General features: G+C 38.2%; 2 protein-coding genes and 1 long non-coding RNA gene across 7 annotated transcripts in view; 2 read left to right on the forward strand and 1 right to left on the reverse strand.

Moving 5' to 3' along the window:
* The window catches only part of NDUFAF2 (NADH:ubiquinone oxidoreductase complex assembly factor 2), a 182,070-nt gene extending 166,466 nt beyond the window's left edge, over positions 1 to 15,604 (forward strand). Inside the window, exon 4 of the mRNA XM_059060989.2 lies at positions 15,276 to 15,604. Within this exon, the coding sequence (XP_058916972.1) occupies positions 15,276 to 15,527 (252 nt within the window). The 3' untranslated portion in view covers positions 15,528 to 15,604. The remainder of the gene's footprint in view (positions 1 to 15,275) is intronic.
* A 5,237-nt stretch (positions 15,605 to 20,841) lies between these two features.
* On the reverse strand, positions 20,842 to 25,138 carry SMIM15 (small integral membrane protein 15). Of its 5 annotated transcripts, none has more exons than XM_059060988.2 (3): positions 25,013 to 25,138; positions 23,577 to 23,706; positions 20,842 to 22,411 (listed from the first exon to the last, which is right to left on the reverse strand). In XM_059060988.2, exon 3 carries the CDS (start codon positions 22,397 to 22,399, stop codon positions 22,175 to 22,177), a length of 225 nt encoding a protein of 74 aa, XP_058916971.1. In that variant the 5' UTR covers positions 22,400 to 22,411; positions 23,577 to 23,706; positions 25,013 to 25,138; the 3' UTR covers positions 20,842 to 22,174. The 5 variants fall into 5 exon arrangements, with proteins under 5 accessions (XP_058916971.1, XP_058916970.1, XP_058916968.1 ...); XM_059060987.2 differs by having other exon boundaries at positions 24,564 to 25,020; XM_059060985.2 differs by lacking the exon at positions 25,013 to 25,138 and adding an exon at positions 24,888 to 25,006.
* Positions 25,139 to 25,175: 37 nt separating this feature from the next.
* LOC136794007 (uncharacterized) overlaps positions 25,176 to 25,873 on the forward strand; it is a 106,783-nt gene continuing 106,085 nt past the window's right edge. The window contains exon 1 of the long non-coding RNA XR_010840154.1: positions 25,176 to 25,510. This is a non-coding gene — a long non-coding RNA (uncharacterized lncRNA). The remainder of the gene's footprint in view (positions 25,511 to 25,873) is intronic.

Genomic DNA, 25,873 nt, shown 5'->3' on the forward strand with positions numbered 1-25,873 from the left:
TGCAGCCACTATGGATAACAATATAGAGTCTCCTAAAAAAATTAAAAATAGAAGTACCATATGATCCAGCAGTTCCACTCCTTGTTATTTATTTGAATAAAACCAAAGCACTAATTCAAAAGGATATATGCACCCCAGTGTTCAGTGCAGCCAAGATAGTGAAATAAGTCCATGCAAAAACAACGGAGTACACATTCTTCTCAACTGCTCATGGAACATTCTCCAGGGTAGATCATATCTTGGGTCAGAAATCAAGCCTTGATAAATTTGAGAAAATTGAAATCATATCAAGTTTGTTTTCCGACCAGTATGAGACTATGAGTCTCATATGCTATGAGACTAGATATCAATTACAGGAAGAAATATGTAAAAAATACAAACATACGGAGGCTAAACAATACACTACTTAATAACTAAGAGATCACTGAAGAAATCAAAGAGGAAATCAGAAAATACCTAGAAACAAATGATAATGAAAACATGACGACCCAAAAGCTATGGGATACAGCAAAAGCAGTTCTAAGAGGGAAGTTTACAGCAATACAATTCTACCTTAAGAAACAAGAAACATCTCAAATAAACAATCTAACCTTACACCTAAAGCAATTAGAGAAAGAAGAACAAAAAAAACCAAAGTTAGCAGAAGGAAAGAAATCATAAAGATCAGATCGGAAATAAATGAAAAATAAAGGGGCTTCTCTGGTGGCGCAGTGGTTGAGAGTCCGCCTGCTGATGCAGGGGACGTGGGTTTGTGCCCTGGTCCGGGAGGATCCCACGTGCCACAGAGCGGCTGGGCCCGTGAGCCATGGCCGCTGAGCCTGCACGTCTGGAGCCTGTGCTCTGCAACGAGAGAGGCCACAACAGTGAGAGGCCCGTGTACCACAAAAAAAAAAAGAAAAAAAGAAAATTAAGGAAATGGTAGCAAAGAACAGTAAAATTAAAAGCTGCTTCTTTGAGAAGATAAACAAAATTGATAAACCATTAGCCAGACTCATCAAGAAAAAAAGGGAGAAGACTCAACCCAATAGAATTAGAAATGAAAATGGAGAAGTAACAACTGACACTGCAGAAATACAAAGGATCATGAGAGATTACTACAAGCAACTCTGTGCCAATAAAATGGACAACCTGGAAGAAATGGACAAATTCTTAGAAATGCACAACGCTCTGAGACTGAACCAGGAAGAAATAGAAAATATGAACAGACCAATCACAAGCACTGAAACTGAGACTATGATTAAAAATCTTCCAACAAACAAATGCCCAGGACTAGATGGCTTCACAGGTGAATTCTATCAAACATTTAGAGAAGAGCTAACACCTATCCTTCTCAAACTCTTCCAAAATATAGCAGAGGGAGGAACACTCTGAAACCCATTCTACGAGGCTACCATCACTCTGATACCAAAACCAGACAAAGATGTCACAAAAAAAGAAAACTACAGGCCAATATCACTGACGATCATAGATGCAAAATTCCTCAACAAAATACTAGCAGACAGAATCCAACAGCACATTAAAAGGATCATACACCATGATCAAGTGGGGTTTATTCCAGGAATTCAAGGATTCTTCAATATATGCAAATCAATCAACGTGATACACCATATCAACAAACTGAAGGAGAAAAACCATATGATCATCTCAATAGATGCAGAGAAAGCTTTTGACAAAATTCAACACCCCTTTATGATAAAAACCCTGCAGAAAGTAGGCATAGAGGGAACTTTGCTCCACATAATAAAGACCATATATGACAAACCCACAGCCAGCATCGTTCTCAGTGGTGAAAAACTGAAACCATTTCCACTAAGATCAGTAACAAGACAAGGTTGCCCACTCTCACCACTCTTATTCAACATAGTTTTGGAAGTTCTAGCCACAGCAATCAGAGAAGAAAAATAAATAAAAGGAGTCTAAATCAGAAAAGAAGAAGTAAAGCTGTCACTGTTTGCAGATGACATGATACTATACATAGAGAATCCTAAGGATGCTACCAGAAAACTACTAGAGCTAATCAATGAATTTGGTAAAGTTGCAGGATACAAAATTAATGCACAGAAATCTCTGGCATTCTTATACACTAATGATGAAAAATCTGAGAGTCAAATTAAGAAAACACTCCCATTTACCATTGCAACAAAAAGAATAAAATATCTAGGAATAAACCTACCTAAGGAGACAAAAGACTTGTATGCAGAAAACTATAAGACACTGATGAAAGAAATTAAAGATGATACAAATAGATGGAGAGATATACCATGTTCTTGGATTGGAAGAATCAACATTGTGAAAATGACTCTACTACCCAAAGCAATCTACAGATTCAATGCAATCCCTATCAAACTACCACTGGCATTGTTTACAGAGCTAGAACAAAAAATTTCACAATTTGTATGGAAACACAAAGACCCCGAATAGCCAAAGCAATCTTGAGAACGAAAAATGGAGCTGGAGGAATCCGGCTCCCTGACTTCACACTATACTACAAAGCTACAGTAATCAAGACAGTATGGTACTGGCACAAGAACAGAAATATAGATCAATGGAACAGGATAGAAAGCCCAGAGATAAACCCACACACATATGGTCACCTTATCTTTGATAAAGGAGGCAAGAATATACAATGGAGAAAAGACAGTCTCTTCAATAAGTGGTGCTGGGAAAACTGGACAGGTACATGTAAAAGTATGAAATTAGCACACTTCCTAACACCATACACAAAAATAAACTCAAAATGGGTTAAAGACCTAAATATAAGGCCAGACACTATCAAACTCTTAGAGGAAAACATAGGCAGAACACTCTATGACATAAATCATAGCAAGATCCTCCTCCTAGCGAAATGGAAATAAAAACAAAAATAAACAAATGGGACCTAATGAAACTTAAAAGCTTTTGCACAGCCAAGGATACCATAAACAAGACCAAAAGACAACCCTCAGAATGGGAGAAAATAGTTGCAAAGGAAGCAACTGACAAAGGATTAATCTCCAAAATTTATAAGCAACTCATGCAGCTCAATAACAAAGAAACAAACAACCCAATCCAAAAATGGGCAGAAGACCTAAATAGACATTTCTCCAAAGAAGATATACAGATTGCCAACAAACACATGAAAGAATGCTCAACATCATTAATCATTAGAGAAATGCAAATCAAAACTACAATGAGGGCTTCCCTGGAGGCACAGTGGTTGAGAATCTGCCTGCCAGTGCAAGGGACACGGGTTCATGCCCCGGTCTGGGAAGACCCCACTTGCCGCAGAGCGGCTGGGCCCGTGAGCCATGGCCGCTGAGCCTGCACGTCCAGAGCCTGTGCTCCACAACGGGAGAGGCCACAACAGTGAGAGGCCCGCGTAACACACACACACACACACACACACACACACACACAAACTACAATGAGATAATCATCTCACACCGGTCAGAATGGCTATCATCAAAAAATCTAGAAACAATAAATGCTGGAGAGGGTGTGGAGAAAAGGGAACACTCTTGCACTGCTGGTGGGAATGTAAATTGATACAGCCACTATGTAGAACAGTATGGAGGTTCCTTAAAAAAATAAAAATAGAACTACCATACGACCCAGCAATCCCACTACTGGGCATATACCCTGAGAAAAGCATAATTCAAAAAGAGTCATGTACCAAAATGTTCATTGCAGCCCTGTTTACAATAGCCAGGATATGGAAGCAACCTAAGTGTCCATCAACAGATGAATGGATAAAGTAGATGTGGCACATATATACAATGGAATATTACTCAGCCATAAAAAGAAACGAAGTTGAGTTATTTGTAGTGAGGTGGATGGATCTAAAGTCTGTCATACAGAGTGAAGTAAGTCAGAAAGAGAAAAATACTGTATGCTAACACATACATATGGAATCCAAAAAAGAAAAAGAAAAAATGGTCAGGAAGAACCTAGGGGCAAGACGGGAATAAAGATACAGACCTACTAGAGAATGAACTTGAGGGTACAGGGAGGGGGAAGGGTAAGCTGGGACAAAGTGAGAGAGTGGCATGGACATATATACACTACCAAACGTAAAATAGATAGCTAGTGAGAAGCAGCCGCATAACACAGGGAGATCAGCTCTGTGCTTTGTGACCACCTAGAGGGGTGGGATAGGGAGGGTGGGAGGGAGGAAAACGCAAGAAGGAAGAGATATGGAGACATATGTATATGTGTAACTGATTCACTTTGTTATAAAGCAGAAACTAACACACCATTGTAAAGCAATTATACCCCAATAACAATGTTAAATAAATAAATAAAATATATTTTAAAATATAAAGAAATATAATATAATATATTAATATAATATAAACATATAAGAACAGTATTTTTAAAAAAATAATAAATAAGTTACAAGGATGTAATGCACATCAGATCACACATTGAGGGAATATACTCAATGTTTCATAAGAACTTTATTAGAATACATAATCCATAAAAATATCAAATCACTGTATTATACACCTGAAACTAATATAATATTTTCAATCACCCATACTTTAACTTAAAAAAGTAAAAAATAGTAAAGAATAAGTAGTAAAGTATATATTAATTTCAAAAATGGATAATATACTTCTGTATATTGACACCAAAAGATATCTGGAAAATATTAAGTGAAAAATCAGTTTATGAAACAGTATGCACATCTTATTTATAATTATAAATATGCATCCGTAAATGAGATATATTCATATTATAAATGTATGTGTATTATAGGGGAAATTATATAATTATATACTCCAGACTTTTCAGCAGTGAATATGAAATTGTAAGTGATTTACACTTTGACTTCATAGATTTTTATTTAAATTTCAGTGTTTGTTTCAAGATTTATTATTATAGAAAAAAGTGATTTTGAGGGGAACAAAGAACTTTCAAGAAGAGCTAAAGAAATCTGTTTACTCATTTGCTGGTTTACAATTTAGAGTTTCCTGTTTCTTAGTAAACCCAAAGGGCAGGCTGATTAAATGAGAAGGATATGGCAATAGCAGGCAGTTACCAGTTAGCTTATATTCGCTAGTTTATCATTTCTCTCTTCGTTCTAGAATTTAAGCCTCATGAGAGCAGGAACTGCCTCGTGTCCCCTGCTGTATCTCGTGGATCTATAACAGTGCCTGGCTCAGAGTAGAAGCTCAATCATATCAAATGAGTATGTAAATGAAAGTGAAAGAGAGGTTCCAGCTGAGGTCTCTTGGTGAGTGCCTTAGGAAGCCCCTTGCTTCTCTGCCCTTGATTTCCTTTTGCCTTTGTTCTTATTTCTCAGTGACCATTTGGCTGCCCTCCCACCAGTTCCCGTAAGTATTCTCACCCCACCTTGTTTCTTCATTTTCCTGTCTCCATTAGGCTGGGACACTCCTGAGCCTTTCTTTTTCTCCTGGCACCAAACCTAAAGGAAGCCTGGCTCCTCGACTACCACTGATGCCCAGTTGAATTTACACCTGCTTGCTCACCTCTCTACCCACAATGAAGCTTCATAAGAGTCAGAGCCAGGTTTTATCCTCTGTATCCCCAGGGCCTTGAACTGTAGGTGCTCAGTATATATTTATTGAATGAAAAATGCATGAATGAATGAGTATATCTTTCAGGGCTCCAGGTCCTGTTGTCCCTTTCATCGGGGGACAGTATCCCTGCATTAGGTCCTGGGGAGGGAAACCTCCGGCCATGACATTTTTGAATCTCTAGGGCAGATTCTGTATAGCGAGAGCTGCAGGTTCTCTAACTCTGTGTCTCACCTTCTTGCCCAACTCCTCTACTTCCCTTTCTCAACCTAGGAGAGAAGAACTCTTTTCTCCCTACAGCAGCTGGCACATAACAGATCAATAAATGTTAGCAGTCATTCACAGATGGAACCTTCTTTTTCCTCCAGGGCTCCAGCCTCTCTGCCATTTCTTTCCCACTCTCAAAGTCCATACCCAGAAAGCCTTGGGGACCTGACATTGCCTTCTCTTCCAGGGATTATGGTCTTTCCCCTTCTCACACAAGGGAGCAAGGTTTTCTTTGTCTCCCACCAGGGCAGTTCAGCTAAATAGGATGAATATTAAATGACTCTAATTATTTTTTTATTAATGTTTAACTGCTAAATTCCTTTTTCAATTACATGATTGTGTCTTTATGCTCAAAGGTCTTTTTTTAAATATATATATGGAAGTTCATTTGTTTTATTAAGGGAAATACCACCTGCAAAACTATTAATGACTTGAGCTCTGTGATTAGTTCATTTTAGTGACATTTTGAGATTTAATAATTAATCTGGCTCAAGTTCAAAGAAAGAAAACTCAATGCCAGAAATTCCTAGCCAGCAAGAAATATAAACAAACCTTAACAATTGTTCCCTCAAATAGCAGTAACCATTGAGATCAACTTCTTACAATTAGAAGTGTTTTGAAAAAATGAAGGAGAGAAGTTCAAGAAAGCATGTCAAAACAACAAAACTCAGTCTACATTTTCATTATTGTGATTGATCAAAGTCTGTTTGCAGCAGACTTGAATGTGAATAAATTAAAGGTGACATTGACTTGGCAGAGGCACACAAGTGATTGGCAAGAACACATAACAGGAGCAGCTTCTGTAAGCAGAACTTGCTTGGTTGTTGTTTCATTCTAATAGATTTCCTAGCAACCCAGTGCTATCATACTAACCTACGCTCTGTCATTTATTTACCATTTTGGCTTCTACTCCCATCCAGGCAAGATTAAATTCATTTTTGATTATTAATCGAGCAGGCATCGCCTCTGGTCTGAGCACAGAGTACCTTTTGGTGATCTCATAACATTTTGGTGACCTCATAACCTCCCCTCTTTTTTTCTCTTCTCTCTTTCATACATTGAAAAAGGGTGATATAATAACTTACTATTTCACCCTGGCAGTTCAACTTGTAGAACTAGAAAATGTAGTTTAATTAAACAATTTGGCAATATTTTCAAGCTTAGGCATTGCTACTGCTATTGTTAGGTCTAAATTGTTTCTTGGTATGTTATAAAGTTGACACTGTTAAAAGAATATTCATCTTAGAACATTTTGAAACAGTTACAAATCAAATTCCCATTATAATCATGTTGATTGCTGGGTGGAGTATGTGGCATATACTGGGAGGCTACTTTCTGGCGGAGACCATGTTACAGTAACCATGTCTCTAAGGTTTGAGGACCTGTACCATACTTTATGTCAAGTCTTCACTTAAATCTATTTACTCAATCTTTTTGTATTCTTCAAAAATATTTTTAAATAGACTCAAAAGCAGTGTAGTCATACTTTAAAATTTTTAATGTTGATTAAAATAAAAGTTATTCATTAGTATGTATAGTTTAAATTATGGAAAGAAAATGGGGCTGTCAAAGTCAAATATATTTATATTATGTATATCACATGGTCTAGTGAGAGGTGAAAATGTATGGGTAGGGGAGAATGTATTTAGTAATTTAAATATTTTAGAAAGTTGATCTGTTTCTAAGACCAAAACTTTCATTGTATTTTTATCTTATGTGTACTTTGAAAAGTATATATCTACATCCAGTAGTTATTAAAGATATATTTACACTAAGCTTTTGCCACAAATGTATTGCTAATTTATAATTTTAAACTAAAACTTCAAAAAAATTTAGGTTCCTGTTTTTTGTATGTAATATAACTGGATCATTATGAAATGGCCATGGTTTTGTTCCCGTAGAAAGCTAAAAAAGAATTTAGTGACATGGGCAATTTTATCAATATCCATTAAGACTGACTCTTAAGTCTTTACTTGCTTTTGAATATGGTAACTTTCTAACAATGAAGCACTGTTGAATTTACTTTAAACTGTATTTAGATTTTTTTATCTTGGGATTTCTTTTGTACTTAAGTTTGAACGTAGTTATATATGGTATACGTGGAATTCACAAGTACTTGAAACCAAATGGAGACCATTTATAAATACCAAACTCCAGAGGAGTGTGGAGCCAGACTCTCAAAGAAGAAATGGGTTGTTATGTATAACTGTATTCTGCCTGCCATTTTTCCTAGTTGGGTTCATAGCACTTTTAGAACAAACTTTATAATTCCCTAATAAAGAACTGACCATTAGCTCTGTTCCATTTCCAAGTCTATCTGTATAAAAATTATAAAATAATTTTGAAGTCTATTGTGGAATTTTATCTTTAACATGAATATCACACCATCATATATATGTACATAGAGTGTATTACTGAAATATTCCTTGACAGAAGAATTTTTGCTTTATTAGGCTGAGACTCTAAAGAGAGAAACAGGGTTAGGGGATTGAGCTCCTGAATTATGTCATGAAAACCATTTTTCTTTTTTATTTATACATACATTTGGCACATACAAATAAGCACACTAAATTTAAAAATACTAGTCATACTTTACATAAATTATTAGTGATGGGTAATTTTTAATTTTTATTTATCTGCCCTTGTCCACAAGGTATATGTATAATAATAGATATTCCTAAATGCTGTTGTATGTATGCTTAGATCTATATCCAAATACTCAATTCCGTTTAATAGCGTAGACTCAGAATTGTTCAGTCCTTCACCTCTTGTCCAAGTGTGGCCCCAGAGATGCAGAATGACTTGGATACCTGAGACAGAAAAATCTTTGGGAAACTGTTGTAACTCACTCAGATATTTCTCAGTCCTTTTCTTTTTCCAGTACTCACTGAGTAATTAAATTTTCTTCCAGTCAAGATGACTTCATCGGAGAGCACTTGTGGACAGCTCTCTCTCTCTTCTCTCAGATGCTAGAGTACGGTTCCAAGGTTCAAGTTTGCATTGCCTCAGTGTCCTTTATCTCTCACAAGCATCATCACAAAGACCTCTAGTCCTATTCTGCCGTTTGTTTCACCTCCAAGTATCCAGATCTGTTATAGTACCTCCCGCAGCTATAACTGTATATTAGAGCTGATTTCTTCACCATTTTGGAAAAGTCATGTGTACTAGATTTTCACATAAGGGACTATGTGATTACAGTGGGATAATATAATTCCTAACATCTTTGAGTCAACATGTTTGAAGACTGCATTTTCAAGCTTTAATTTTTGTCTGTATTTTATTAGTTTAAAAAAAAAAAACTTTATAAATACTTTTGTAATTACCACACTTAGCAATTTGCAACATGTAGTACAACAACAGGACAGCTACCAAAAGGGCTCTTAAGCAGGGCTGTTAGCAAAGAAGTGGCACTGAAAAGGACTTGAGCTGCAACCTTTTGGGGTCTTGAGTTCTCATCCCTGAATTAATAAATAGTGCACAATAAATAACCATTAACTTGTCTAAACTACAAAAACAGGGTTAAGCTTGTTAAAGGCATCCAGAGCTTTTTTTAAAAATCTTTTTTCAATGTAATCCTTCACAAACAATGGTAATTTATAATTTGACATAGAAAAATATATAAATTCAAACATATAACACAATACTTTTCACAACTGAGTTTGTCTATTTTTCCAATATTAAGGCTCTGTAAACAACTCAAGCCTAAGCTAATTTGCTCCAACTAAACACCCCTGGTGCCTGTTGAAATGAGAGAGATTGTCACAGAACAATAGTCATTCATAAACAATATACTTAGGAAAAGTTCTGAAATATCAGATTTTGGTACAGCTTGTGCCTTCTCTATTGTCAGTATGGTTTGTTTCTCTTCTTCCCTGAGACTGGTTGAGAATGATACCCTTCAGTACTTCACTCTTTGATGTGACCGTCTCAGAAACGAGTTAACCTCATGCATGACTTTCTGATTGTCCACCCCACCAGATTCAGCTTCAGTGGAGAAGGGCCATTGTTGACATACTGCTTCAAATCCCAGGCCAGGGAAGCCAGGACAGTGGTGCAAGACATGGAAGGTTTGGTGGGCAAAGGCTCTTTGTCAGGTGGGAGTAGGGAGGGAATGAGGCATCATCTGTCTCCCAGGTAGTACTATTAATCTGAGGGCTGCATATGGTCACAATAGTCCTCTTGCATTTCAGGCTATACTTCTCCTCTGTTTAGTGGTAACTGACATCTTTGCAAAGCTTGAGAAGTCCTTCTGGTGGGGGTACAGTGATGATAACCCTCAAAATCTATAGCAGTAGTTTCAGTGCACAATGTGATGAAGCTCCTCATGGGCTCAAGGAGCTGGGAGTGGGTAGAAATAAAATCAAAGGACATTGTGTACCTAGCAGAGTGTCCCAAAGTCTAACATTTTTCCCTGCAATGAAGTCCTTCATTCTGATATTTTTGGCACTATTCATTCCTTTATGTAGATTCAAGTTTCCATATTGTATCATCTTTTCAACCTAACATATTTAATACTTCCTTTAATGTCCTTGTAATAGAGGTTTGCTTGTGACAAAAAACATCTATTTTTTTTTTTTGTCTGAAAATGTCATTATGCCTTCATTTTTAAAGGATGTTTCCACTGGATATAGGATTCTAAATTGACAGTTTTTATTTTCTTTTAGTGTATTAAAGTCATTCCATTATTTTGTACCTTGCATTGTTTCTGATGAGAACTCAATAGTATTTACCTTTGTCTCATAAATGTCTTTCTTTTGTAGGTTATTTTAAGATTTTCTCTTTTATCATTAGTTTTTAGCAATTTGGTTTTGATATGCTTTGGTTTTGTATTTTTCCTACTTGGAGTTTTTTTTAGTTTCTTGGATATGTAGATTTATATGTTTATCTATTTGATATATTTTTTAGTCATTATTTTTTCTCCTTCCTCTTTCTTCTCTTTCTGTGATTCCAGTTACATGTATGTGAGACTGCCTAATATTGCCCCACAGCTCACTGAGGCTCTGGTTCAGTTTTTAAGCTATTTTCTCTCTCTTTTGCTTCAGTTTGGATAGTTTCCATTGCCTTGTTTTCAGATTCTTTTTTTTTTTTTTTTTTTTTTTTTTTTTGTGATACGCGGGCCTCTCACTGTTGTGGCCTCTCCCATTGCGGAGCACGGGCTCCGGACGCGCAGGCCCAGCGGCCACGGCTCACGGGCCCAGCCGCTCCGCGGCATGTGGGATCCTCCCAGACCGGGGCACGAACCCACGTCCCCTGCATCGGCAGGCGGACTCTCAACCACTGCGCCACCAGGGAAGCCCCAGATTCATTTTTCTTTTCTTCTGCAGAGTCTAATCTGCTGTTAAGCATATCCATTACATTTTTTATTTAATGTATTGTATTTTTCACCTCTAGAAGTTCCATTTGGTTCTTTTTAAATGTATCTACTTTTATTCTCTTTATGTTAATTTTTCTTTTAAGTTTTTGAACATATTTATAGTAGCTGTGATAAAGTCCTTATCTATTAATTTCATAATTTCTATCACTTTTCTTTTGACTGGTTTTGGATCACACTTTCCTTCTTCACTTCTTGATTGGATGATAAACATTGAAATAGTATATTGTTTACTGACTGTGTTTCGTTGTCTTCCTTTTAAAAATGTTGAGGGTTTTGGTTTTTTTGTTTTGAGTATATTAGTTTACACGTGAATCAGTCCAAACTTGGAGGCTTTATTTTTAAGTTTTGTTCAGGTGAATTGAATTGTTTATTGAATAAACAATCACTATTTAAAAATCCACCTGTAACATCTTCTGTTGTACTATTACTGCTCAATAGCCAGTTCTTTCCCAGTCTTTACAACAGCCCATAGAAGAAGGCAGTACTGTAATCTCCATTTTACACAAGGAGACTGAGACACAGAGAGGTTAAGCAACATTAACAGGGTCACAGCTAGTAAATGGCAAAACTGAGATTTATATGCAGTTAGTCTTGCTTCAAAGCCCATGTTTTTAACTGCAAACTTTCAGAAGGTCTAACAATGTGAACAGTATGCATATGAGTGTTTGAGATGTAAATTTTATATATACATGGTTACTGTACTCCCATTTTCAGATAAAGAAACTGAGACTGAACAAAGTTAACTGACTTTACAGATACTGTTACAGATAGTAAAAGGTAGATTTGGGATTGCAACTATGTGTTTGGGTCAAAGAACTATCTATGTGGATAGTCATCAGAGTTCTATTTTTTTTAATGAAAAAGTGATATATTGGAAACAAAAATAGGGTTAGACATTAAGTAAGTCATGGTATAATGCAAGTGATAAAATCCATACAACTATTTTTTTTTAATGTGAAAGAATACTGACAGGGAGAAAAGTGGTATGCAAAAGGATAAATATTTGCTTTAAACATATAAACATTTATGTGAAGACCTACTTACCCTTGGTTTATCCCTAAAATGCTGAAACAATGTTTTTATTGATAAACATATTGAGACCTTAAGGTGATATGTTTCCAAGGAAATAATGTCAGGGAAAAATCCTTGCTTTATAGTAATTTCTGCTATGAAATAGGCTTTGTTACAGAATTACTTCTGTTCCTCTTCTAGTCTACAAATTCCTGTTTTTTCCACCTAACTACTTTCATTTTATCTATTCCAAATATTTACAAAACTAGATTTCCTTTCACAAATGATTTATGTTCTGTGTAATTTTTCTGGAAGCTGTTGGCAGGAGTCTGGTAACCATTAGTTAAAAAAAAAAGACAAATTCTTTTCTAGGAAAATCTATAGTCTCCATGTTTTTCAACTCCAAAATCTTTAATCTTCATATTAAAATAATTAACATATTCAGATTGGCTTTTTATTGGCCTAAATAGCTGTTATAAGAAAGAAGCTACTTGGCAGGGTAATGTTGAGTAAAGAGGAATTATATGAAGGCAGGAAAAAAGAAAGAACAGCTCTCTGCCCTGTTTCCTTGTATGCAGAAGGCATAGGCTTGCACCAGCTGTAAGACTGCAACAGTAGAGCTGAAATCCCTAAAGGCAACGTGACTGATGATGCTCTTATATCAAGCCAAGCAAGCCTTATACCAGCTTCTCAGTAGTGTCTTGCTCCCTGTGGTGGGCTACTAGTGCAAGTTCAACCCTCCTGAACCTTTCATTCTGCTCGGGAGAAAGAGCCTCTGGGCTGACACACCAGTTCATGAGGGTCTTGAAGGGTCTGGAGATGAAGTGAATATGAGATGGCCTCAGACTGAAAAATATTTCCACCTACTTCCATTATTTCCAGTATCATTTTGAGGTATTTCTTTTGTGACATATGGTCACCCCACCTGAGAATTCTACAGGGTATATGAAAGGCAAAGCCTGACTCTCACCCTCACTCATAGCAGCTGTCCCTAAACTCATAGTTACTGTGGTTATTAAATTACTCATAGGGAATTGATCTGTTATAGAAATTACAAGAATATTTATAAATATGCCTTCCCTCACATGTTTGCTTTAGGAGAGGTTTCATTAGATGGGCCCTTCTTTGTGTCTAAAAGTCTGTAATACTACAATCTCCTCAAATCTTTTCCTGTAAGTATAGACCATTATTTTAAATATCAGTGTTTACCTTTTTGGAGAACTATTATTGCTTGAAATTCACGTTAGAAACAGAAAGATTGCATCATATATTTAAATAACCAGATGTGTCATTTTTTTAAAAGGAACCATTTTTTAAAATACATTTATTTATTTTTGGCTGCATTGGGTCTTCGCTGCTGCTCTCGGGCTTTCTCTAGTTGCGGCGAGCGGGGGCTACTCTTCATTGCAGTGTGCAGGCTTCTCATTGCGGTGGCTTCTCTTGTTGCGGAGCACGGGCTCTAGGCGCGCGTGCTTCAGCAGTTGTGGCACGCGGGCTCTAGAGTGCAGGCTCAATAGTTATGGCAGGCGGGTTTAGTTGCTCTGCGGCATGTGGGATCTTCCTGGACCAGGGCTTGAACCCGTGTCCCCTGCATTGGCAGGTGGATTCTTAACCACTGTGCCACCAGGGAAGTCCCAGATGTGTCATTTTTTTAATGTTGAAATTTTAAAATAACTTGGGAGAATTTGTTTTTGTCAGTTGTCAGATATTAGTTATGTTAACATTCATATTATAAATAACAAATATATTCTTAAAGAAAAATCAGAAAATACAGATAAGCAAAAAGAACATTTAAAAATTTCACCCAGGGAATTCCCCGGCAGTCCAGTGGTTAGGACTCTGCCCTTTCAATGCCGAGGGTGCCCATTCAGTCCTTGGTGGGGGAGCTAAGATCCCGCAAGCTGTGATGTGCAGCCAAAAAAAAAAAAAAATTTTTTTTTCACTCATTTAGAAATAATTTAGAAGAGGAAGAAGGAATCAATAAAGGTAAAAGAGTTAATTACTATTTCATCTGTTTTTAAGATGCATATCTTCAAATTTTAACATCTCTGAAATCAGGATGTGTGAAGGAGTTTGCCTTTTTTAGTGGTACATATAACAGCAACGTATCTTAAATTTGATGGTCTTGTATTCAATGAAATACAGTAATAGATTCATTGTTGTTCCAGGGTATAGATCCTTACAAATAGAATAGCAAATCTGAGTGACAAAACTGCATTGCACAAATTGCTTGCACTGATTTGAGGAAACATTTCCAATAGCAAAGTGCCTCTCTGGAAGTGGTGTCTAAGGCTTGCTGAACTGTGATTCCGTTTCTGTCCTCCACTGCCATACCACTCCAGAGGTGAAAGGGAAATAGATGGGACTTGGTCCTGGCGCTATAGAGGGTGGCCTTAGCAACCATGCTTTAAGTCCCACAGAGAGAAGACTGGCAGGAGCATCTTTCTGAGGCCCTCTCACCTTCACTTCATCTCCAAGAGAAAGTACAAGTCACTGATTAGTGGGTTTTTTTTTTTTTTTTTTTTTTTTTTGCGGTATGCGGGTCTCTCACTGTTGTGGCCTCTCCCGTTGCGGAGCACAGGCTCCGGACGCACAGGCTCAGTGGCCATGGCTCACGGGCCCAGCCGCTCTGCGGCATGTGGGATCTTCCCGGACTCGGGCACAAACCCGCGTCCCCTGCATCAGCAGGCGGACTCTCAACCAGTGCGCCATCAGGGAAGCCCTACTGATTAGTTTTTGAGGCAGTAAATAGGTTAAATTTAGAAAATCTTTGATAAGAGTGACTTTTATGCTGTTGTGTAATATTTCATGTTAAGTGGTTTGTTTCACTTACTGGGTAGTAAATATTTCTATTTCATTATCCTTCTCATCTTTTTATTATAGTATACAAGGACATAGCTGTTTAATTCAAAATAACATCAATATACAATCAGATAGCTTTTTCAGACTTACCCTATACATATCTATATATTATTTAAATGCAAGGCAAGTATCATGTATATATGTACTTTATTTTTTATTAGCTATTTTATTTTTATAAAACCTGTAGTTTGAGTTTTCTTCTAACTAGGAATTTAATTTCTTCCATTTATATATGCATGCAGGAAATAATGAAGAATGAAAAATATAAAGAAGAAATTAAAATGAAAACCAAAAACTTTTATGAAAAAGGAAAACTCCTCAGAGAAGAGAGCAACAAGGAACACTTGGCTCCACCAGTTCAAACTCAGATTAAAGGGCATGCCTCCGCTCCGTACTTTGGAAAAGAAGAATCCTCGGTGGCTCCCACCAGCACTGGTAAAACCTTTCAGCCAGGATCCTGGTTGCCACAAGATGGCAAGAGCCACAATCAATGAATGCACTGTGGTAAAATCATTCCATTTATAGATGTATGTGACTATTTTAACAAGTAAAAGTAAAAAGTTACTTTGTATTTTCTGACTGTACAATAGTTCTCTATTCCAGTAAGCTTAAGAACTTGTTTTTACTATGCATAAGAAGTGTGAGGTTATGAACTATAGAAACCTAACTTCTTTTAGACTTAAATCCTTCACTTGATTTAGTCATCATTCTCTGTTTATGAATTTGCTTAGTTTTTTTTCCTCTTTGAGTTGCTCCCTTGAGAAGTATCTTGTAGCTGTAAATGCTCAGTACATTTTAGATCCTTACGATCATTTAGAAACCACCCAAAATGTATCTTGGTAGAAAATGATAAGGGTAAATATTGAACTGTCCTAAATAATCAAATATAAAAGGAGAAGACTGCTATTTCTGTAGAGGCACTCTGTAAGATTCTAAAGAACTAATCAAAAACATGAACTTGGATAAAACACGTGGAGGCAAGGATAAAACACGTGGAGGCCAAGAAAATTTATTTGATAAATGAAAAACACCCTATGATACTGATGAGTAGATGAGACAAAAGCTATTTTATGGTGGGATAGAGGTTGGAGTTTTAAAGGAGGAATTAGGACCAATGGAAGTAGACAGTCTATCACAAAAGTCTCAAAAGATGGTAAACAGAGAAATGGTAAAGTAATTGTAGTTCTGTGAGATTAAAAATTACTTTGAAGTAGTAGAAAACAGGGTGGAGTTCTCAGAATGTGATTCCACTGATAGTGGAGATTACAGTGATTTCTGTATTGGAGAAAATTAGACAGATGACAACATTAAAACAGATTATATATAAAAGTGTCATACATTTTCTGAAGCGCACAACCAAGTTTTTGTTGCTAACAGAGTTCTAATTCTAATATAGAGGTCTTCTAACAGTGTTGACATTGTAGCAACTACTCAATAAATATAGACTGAGATTTTTACTTAATATTAGAAGGTAAAATTTTTAATTGCTTAAGAAATAAACTACAGAAAAATACAACTTTATAAAATGTTATACTAAAACAAGTAATCAAATGTAATCACCATAATACTTATGAAATGACCAAAAAAAAGCCCCTGGGTGGTAATATTAACGTTCCAGCAGCCCTGTTAATATCAAGTTAATCATTCTGTCTCTTTACATTATTACAAAGTAGTATTACATTTTACCAAAGAGGCAAAAAAGGAATTAGGTATTAGGCAATATAAAGAGATAAAATTTGTTGTATAATTGACTGTAAAGTAAGATGTTCTTGAACACTGAGTTACAGGAAAAACTGTAAATTCTAACATGCTAGAATAGAATGTTTCTACTACCAAGTTCCTATCAGCTTATTAACTGTATTCTATATACATATTTTACAAAAGTTTGTTGTGTAGGCTGTTTATAAATATCTTTATGACAGAATTTACATTAATTTTAATTTTTATGGTTTTCATTTTAATACCTGTTTTACATAAAAGAAAATCTTAGCCAATAGTTACGTTATATAAGAAGATGATACTGGCCCATCCATTACTAGTAAAGTATGTACTTTCAAAGTGATTTTGAGAGGTGGGAATAAACTTTGTAGTAATCCATCCACACTCCTTTCCTCAAGACTAACATTTTTAGGATGACTGGTTACACTGTTAGGTGGTATCAGAACAGAGTTCTGAGAATATTTAGTCCTACATAAAAACTGAACTATAATTTGGCCTAATTAAGATTGCCTTTCTAAACAACCTTGTTTTTATATGTGGCTTTTAAGCCAGACACATGCAAAGCAGAATCAAAGTTTCACATAAAATATTCACTTGTCCACCATATTTCATATTTTAAATAGTTATATTTGGGGAATTTACAAGTTTTTTTTAAAGAAAATGTTTTTCTTCATCTTTTCAAGACAGACTCCAAAACCCATGCAGTTTTTTTTAATTTCAAAAGTTAAAATGTTCATTTTAAACTAATTAAAGTGGTGCTTCCCTGGTGGCGCAGTGGTTAAAAATCTGCCTGCCAGGGCTTCCCTGGTGGCGCAGTGGTTGAGAATCCGCCTGCCGATGCAGGGGACACGGGTTCGTGCCCTGGTCCGGGAAGATCCCACATGCCGCGGAGCAACTAAGCCCGTGAGCCATGGCCGCTAGGCCTGCGCGTCCGGAGCCTGTGCTCTGCAACGGGAGAGGCCACAACAGTGAGAGGCCCGCATACCGCAAAAAAAAAAAAAAAAAAAAAAAAAAAAAAAAAAAATCTGCCTGCCAATGCAAGGGACACGGATTCGAACCCTGGTCCAGGAAGATCCCACATGCTGCGGAGCAACTAAGCCCATGCACAACTACTGAGCCTGAGCCCTAGAGCCCCTAGAGCCACAACTACTGAGCCCATGTGCCACACCTACTGAAGCCTGCAAGCCTAGATCCCGTGCTTCGCAACAAGAGAAACCACGACAATGAGAAGCCCACGCTCTGCAACTAAGAGTAGCCCCTGCTCACTGAAACTAGAGAGCCCACGCACAGCAACAGACCCAACACAGCCAAAAATAAATTAATTAAAAATAATAATAATTAAAGTGTCATACATACCTTAAGTACTCTCAGATAAATCCTTCCTGACTTCCTATGCCTCTGCTATACATGCATATAGCATTTTTTTCCCCCAAAGCCCTTATTATACAAACTGCTCAGGTATACATGCGTTGCCTTTGGGGTTTAACCATATAAATCTAGGCTATTAGCTATGCTTGGATATCTGAAGTTAAAAATCAAAAAAAATGGAGGAAATAATTTTTTCCCCATTATGTTATCCTTTTGAATTCCATTTTTACTAACAGATTTCTGGCTCTCATTTACTTCCTAATTTCATCAGCCTTGACCCAATACCACCATATTGACTTTTTAAATGCTTTCTCATTAACCACACTATCTAAAATGTAACCTGAATTCATTTAGACTAGGCTTTCTCAAACTATTTGTGTTCTTTGGGGGAAAAGAAGAGAGTCTATGATAGTCAAAGAAGGTTAAAAGACTCCAAGAAATCATGAAGAAATGAATTGTCTTATCTTGTGTTTCCCAAACTTTTGGTATTTGAACACAGAATCCCCTTTAATGTTTGAGAAATACAGAATTTGTCCTTATATATTACAGATATGAAGTAAATCAGAGTGATCCTATAATCAGTTGCAAACCTGAAAGCAATCATTCCTAAATAGGTATCAGACTTCCTCTAACTTAAAACCAGATGAGGTATAAAGTGCCCCTAACGATGGGTGACGAGCTGTTAAGCTATAGTGGATCTCAACATTGGGTTTCTAGCTCGCAGCATCCGAAGCTTATTTCCAGTTTGCTCACTGTAATTTCAAGAAATAGGTTTAAAATCCCCTTGCACATCTGATACAGTAACACCATGCTGAAGTTTACCACGTGGACACTATGGATCAAATTCTGATGCACAATCTTTTTGGTGGTAAAATGTAAAATATAGGCAGCTTGTTTGTTTTTCCTTCAAAACCAGCCATAAAATGGTAACTAATTATATTAGTTCTAAGAACTTCAGAAACAACATAATAAGGCAGTTTTTTGTTTGTTTGTTTGTTTGCGGTATGCGGGCCCCTCACCGCCGCAGCCCCTCCCCTCGCGGAGCACAGGCTCCGGATGCGCAGGCCCAGCGGCCATGGCTCACGGGCACAGCCTCTCCGCGGCATGTGGGATCTTCCCGGACCGGGGCATGAACCCGTGTCCCCTGCATCGGCAGGCGGACCCCCAACCACCGCGCCACCAGGGAAGCCCGGTAGGCAGTTTTAAAAAGAATTATCCTGGGTAACAGTAAATGGGATTCTTGTAACCGTAACAATATGTTACAATAAAAGATTGATTTTTCTGAAGACTCTCAAACCTCATAATACACAGTCCCCAACTAAATTTTTCAACTTTATGATACACATTCACATTCAACAGAAACGTTGAGTTTTAATCTTTTCTCGGGCTAGCAGTGTGCAGTAGGACACTTGTGATGCTGGGCAGTGGCAGGGAGCCACAGCTCCCAGTCAGCCATGCAATCACAAGTAAACAACCGATACCCACACAACCATTCTGTTTTTCACTTTCAGTACATTATTCAGTAAATTATTTTCAGCTTGTAATGGGTTTATCAGGATGTAATCCATTTTAAACTGAGGAAGCTCTATAGTCTCTAATTTACACCACCCCCCAACACACACAAACATATAGACACATATTATAAAACCTTGATTTCAAATGTATAAAAAGGCTCCATAAATTTTGGGAAAAGCTGAAGAAACAATAAATGGCCTATGTCAAACAAATACAAAATTGTATCAAGACTAACAGGGACTATAGAAAAACCTATTTTAGTTAAATACCTTTAAATTGTCACAATGAACAATGAAACCATAGCTATAGTGGATAACTGTTTTGTTTAAATTTCAATGACAATATAAAAAGCATATCCTAGATCATCTGAATAACTGATTTGTAATTAAACACTGAATTATTGGGCTTCCCTGGTGGCGCAGTGGTTGAGAGTCTGCCTGCCGATGCAGGAAACACAGGTTCGTGCCCCGGTCCGGGAGGATCCCACATGACGCGGAGCGGCTGGGCCCGTGAGCCATGGCCACTGAGCCTGAGCGTCTGGAGCCTGTGCTCCGCGGCGGGAGAGGCCACGGCAGTGAGAGGCCACGCGTACCGCAAAAAAAACAAAACAACAAAAAAAACTGATTATTTCAGTGCTTGGAGCTGCAATGTGTTGATCACACTGACACCAAGTAGGAACTGACAACCTAAAATAACAGTAATAAGTATTGTTCAACCAGTCCATAAACATTCTCAGAGGTCCTTAGGTTCTCATATATGAGAAACATTGCTCTCAACTTTTACAAGTACAGTTGACCCTTGAACAACATGGGTTTGAACTGTGTGGGGTCACTTATACACAGTTGTTTTTAGTGGTAAATACTACAATACTACATGATCCAGGGTTGGTTGAATCCACGGATGAAGAACTGTGGGTACAGAGGGACCTTGGAACTGCAGATATGGAGGACCTGCATATAAGAAGGAACAATGTATAGGGAGGGTCCACTATAAATTATACAGGGATTTTCAACTACAAGAGAGGACTCATGCTCCTAACCCCACAAAAAAAAAAAACAAAGCCCAGGGTGGTGTTCAGGGGTCAACTGCATGCTTACCTATAAATGAAATTTGTAACCCTCTGAAAAGTCTAACTTCTATAACATATTTAACTTGAATTATTACTCCTCCCCCCACAAAAAAAAAAGCCCAGGACCTCTTTATAAAAACGTATCAAATTTATTTCAATATCTAGTTTCATTTTTAAGTTAAAGCTTTTAGACAATTTTTTTGTAATTTAAGATTCATTATCAGGGGTGAAGAAAACATTAATAAGCTATTAATTACTGACAACAAGTAAAATTATTAACCATGCATTTATAAAAGCCATGTTAAAGAGTAAAAAAAAGTTCCAGTTATACTACTTAACTAAAGGAAATATCCTTCAGCCCTTTATTTCTAACTATAACACATTATAATTTTGACATGATTTACACCTTTTTCACCCAATTAATACTATGCTAAACAAAATTTTTCCAACTGTTAAACCTTTCTTTACCATTTATGAAATATGACTTAACTGTTACGCTTTAAAAGTTCCTTAAAAGAGATTTGAATTTTAATTTTCACCATGAACCTGTTTGATCAAAAAAGTAAAGGACATCACTACCACATGAATTAAAAGAATGGAATGAAAAACAAAAGTGGTATTATATAATCAGCAAATTATTTGATAAGACATTTTAACTACTTCACATTTCTACTTATAGCACAAGAGAGAATTAACTGGTTCCAAGGTACTACAAGGTTTGGCATTTTTACTCCAAGCTTTAAATCATAGTGTTACTCTACTCAAGTCATCTCTAAGAAAATGGCAGTGTTCATAAGTACAAAAATTGTTATATCCAGTAAGTGGTATTCTACATGGTCAAGATAATAAGAGAATTCTTTATAAAATTAGATTTTTTAAAATGCAGAAAGTCTGGTAATTACCAGTATCTCAAAAGCTAAAATGAGAAAAATACAGAAAACAGAAGTACTCGTTGAATAATACTTTGCTTTGAAGAAGCCAGAAATGATTCTATTTCAAGAAATAAGTAATAATGATAAAAGATGTGATTAATACACTGTATCTCTTTTAAGCCAAAGCATGCTTTCCACCTCAGGACAATTCTGATTTTTACATTCTTAATCTCCTTTGTCCAGAACAGGACCCCATTTTAAGCCATTATTTGAATAGAGTCCATAATCTAAAGCAATTTTTCTCCACAGGATGTTTTCACTTTAGTACATATGCTGCAAAAAGGCAAATGACTAAGTCAGTTATAAAGAATCTGTAGCACAATAAATGCCAATTTACAGTAACTGTCAACAGACTTCTACACCGAAGCCTAAAAGTTGCTATAATACAGGTGAGAACTAACATGATTCTTCCACATGCTCAGACTTCGTTTACTAAATAATACTGTCATAAGATCTGAAAAGAAACCTTAATGGGTCCTTCCAAAGCTGCATAATTTTCCAGATGATTTTCCTCTGGTTGCAGAGCCTGTTCATTCCTTCAATCCTTTTTTAGTCGTTTAGCTTTTGCAATATTTTCTTGACGTTTTTGTTTCTTCTTTTGCTCCTTTTCCCTGGCCTCAATCATCTTGGCCAATTTCCAAGACAGTACAGCACTTGCTAGAAACAATGGAGTTAGGGCCAGAATAACTGTTGTAAGGAAGCCATATGGGTCCTTTGCAGCCCATTCCACAACATACTCAGCCCAAGCCTTTATATCAAACATCTTTGTAGAGGCCTTAGGAAAGCAGGGGGTGGGGGGAGAGACAACAAGAGAAAAGACTGTGGTTAATCAAATTTTGAAAAAGGTACCCCATACAATCAGTTAACTCAGAATTCCATTATCACTCAATGGTTGGTTGTTTTTAAAAAGTACTAATTAGTACTATTTTAATAAGGACTAATATTTCTAGTAAGAAAAAATAATTCACCTAGGACAACCAGAAGAGTGACACTTAAAAGATGTGAAGCTAGGGCTTCCCTGGTGGTGCACAGGATTGAGAGCCCGCCTGCCGATGCAGGGGACAGGGGTTGGTGCCCCGGTCCGGGAAGATCCCACAAGCCACGGAGCGGCTGGGCCCGTGAGCCATGGCCGCTGAGCCTGTGCTTCTGGAGCCTGTGCTCCGCAACGGGAGAGGCCACAACAGTGAGAGGCTCGCGCGTACCGCAAAAAAATAAATAAATAAATAAAAATTAAAAGATGTGAAGCTATAGAAGATAAAAGGAAAAAAAAACATGTGGAATCTTTCATAAGGACTAGGCATTCTCATATGCCTCCTATATTCAAGACAAACTTTATTTAGCAGCAGAGTTAAAAGAATTTTGACTTTTATGTGCTCATTCCAGGAAACAGCTGAATCCCACTATGTCATTTTTTTACATAGCCTTAGTACTATTAAGTGCTAATTTACAAAAGTACAATCATCAAATTTGCTATTTGAAAGCCACAGAATATGTGAAATGCCTGGAGAAAGGGAGGTAATGGATGGCTGTTTCCAGGAATGAAGAGAGTAAGAGAACCATAATATCCATTCATATGCAAGAGATATAAGCAAAAGGTGACATGCTATTTTATGCCCTCTTTCAGCTTTGAGGACTCCTATTTGAGGACATAATTTAGTAAATGAGAACATAATTTAGTAAATGAGAACAACTTTAATAGATGAGAAAATTAACCATTACAGGTGCCATGCATTTTGTTCCGTTTTGAGTTGGTAAGGGAGGGCCATCTGGCAAATGAGGATGTTGTGGATTTGAGTGACATTTTCTATTTTGCCCAGAGGCTTTTCAACCTTCATGTTTGTGTCGATCTCTATTCAAAGTGGAGAATTAGAATACCTGGGTAGTAACGGGTGTATATACAGTCACTTAAAATTTCAGCTGGGATTTTAAAAATCATCTACCTTATGCTTGAGTAGTGATCTCTAACTTTGTCCTGGGATTATTGGCCAATCACAATTTCAGATGACCCTTGGTTGGTTGTCTTCTTTAGCTCTACCAGACACTTCTGAGAGAATGCTTAAATTCTATATACTGGTTGGGTTGAAAAGAATAGACAAAAGAAAAACGTTAAAAGTCAACTTTAAGGGATAATTATAATACAATTTTAAATGGAAAATTTCTAAATTCTCTATATGCAACCTATAAATGACATGTAAAATCGCCTGGCACATTAAATACATTTAATATCTATTGCTTTCTAATTTTAAGAAAGAAATAATTACACAATGGTAAATGCCCTGTAAGAAAATCCTCGTTACTGGATATCAAATATTTTACTAAATTACTTCAAAAATAAAATTATTTATGAAGTTCACTAACATATAATAAGTTAGTTCACTGATACGTTACAGCATATCCATTCCCAGATCTTGAACTTTTTATACTAAAAAAGTCAATTATTTGTTTATAGGGTTAGGTATACGATCGCAAAATCAAACACCGCTTTACCCTTAAAAGGTTTTTTTTTTTTGGTCTCCCTATTATACAGTTTGTGTTCTTTACAGAAAACCCAGAGATAAGCAAAAGAAAATATATATCACCCACAATCCCATCACCTACATAAAACTACAATGACTGGTTTTAATTATATCCTATCACAACTTCTTCGTATTTTCAACTGAAGATACTTAAAGTGCCTAAGATATCGTTAAATATCCTAGCCTCTCCCCCCATTCGTAGGCTCCCACCCACACAGTCGAGCCTAGGCTCTACGGATATCCATCTGTTTCTTCAGCTTCTCCAGCCCAGTAATGAATTAACTAATGCAAGATTCAGAGATGAGCAAAAGAACTTTGCAATAAAGAGTAAAGCGGAAGTGAAGGACCCGGTTATGGCCGAGTTTTAGCCATTAACACAGAGAAAGGAGTTACCGTCCACAGGACACACACCTCCCACGCACCTCAATTTCGGACCCCAAGCACACGCGCCTCCCACACTCCAAGGAATATTTTCTTCCTTCCGAGAAGGATCGGCCGGGCTTGATCTCCGGACCAGACCCGCGCGGCGCCTAAACCTGCAGCTGATGGCACCTCACAGCCGTCCGCACTTCCCCTCCTTCCTTGTGTTTTCCTCGCTCACCCTTGCTTCCTCACCGCACCCGGCCGCCCGCCCCTGGGGCCACGCTCCCCAGACCCTCTACCTCGGCGAGCGCGGGCCCGGCGGGGCTCGCACAATGGGCGGCCCCCGGGAATCAGGGGTCGTCCCCGCCACACCTTCGGCCGTCGGCGCCGTGGCCACCTCCGCCGGGCACGGGGGCAAAACTGCGGCTGCGGCCACCACCGGCCTCCCCTACGTCGTGCCCGAGACGTTGGGTTCGGACCCCCAACTCCCAACTAACCTCCAGGCCGGAAGCAGGAAGGCGGAAGCCGGGGCTCTCCCGGCCCGCCCACAGGCCGGCCCTTGCCTGGATCCGGCCTGAGGAAGTCGAGGGGCCAGTTTCCGGCTGCGCCATTGCTGTGTGGGGCCCGGGACCCGGACTTCGAGCACGCGGGGAGGGCGGGGCGGCGCCCGGGTTTCCGGGGAGCGGCAGGTGAGGCCGCGCGGGGCGAGCGGCGGCGCCCGGCTGGTCGCTGGCTCGGAGCCCGAGTCTCGCCCCTTCTGTTGGGGCGGCGTCCTGCCTGAGGCTCGGGTGGGCTCCGTCCTCCTGGAGCCGGTCCGGAAGCACGGAGGGCCCCCTACCTTTGCCCCCGAAGTCAGCCGGGGAGCAGCCGCTCCCCTGCAGGAGCCCGGCCGTGGGTGGAGGGCCCCGGTGGGTAAGGTCCGTGACCCCGGGAAACTCCAGCCAGAGAGCGGCGGCAAGAAAGGAGTTGGTTCCCACAAACCGCCCAGAGTCAAGGTGAGGGTGACACGGCGACTCTTGAAGGATTCTAGCGAGTTCCTCGGGTTCACACCCCAGTCTTTGACCCTCTCATCTTCGGGTTGGACAATAGTTAACACCTCACGTCGAGGAGACAAAGCAGCAGCTGGACTGTGGTGGGTCCACCGAACCTTGTTACTAAGGGAAAATGCAGCCATGCTGTGTGAAGAGGGGTTTTTATTGTTTGTTTTTAATTTAAGAACCTAACTCTTTCACAAAAGCATGATCGATACTTGCGCAGAGTAAACTTGATAAACAATTAAACTGTCTGGGCGTAGAGTTCCCACCGAGGTACTTGTTCTTCTAATACACAAATAAAGGGATTCAAAAGTCAACAAGCAG

The sequence above is a fragment of the Kogia breviceps genome, chromosome 4, assembly GCF_026419965.1.
Source record: "Kogia breviceps isolate mKogBre1 chromosome 4, mKogBre1 haplotype 1, whole genome shotgun sequence".
NCBI classification, from domain to species: Eukaryota; Metazoa; Chordata; class Mammalia; order Artiodactyla; family Physeteridae; genus Kogia; species Kogia breviceps.

Excerpts from the sequence above, each read along its gene's own strand:
- SMIM15 (XM_059060988.2), bottom strand. The coding sequence starts at position 22,399 with ATGTTTGATATAAAGGCTTGGGCTGAGTATGTTGTGGAATGGGCTGCA.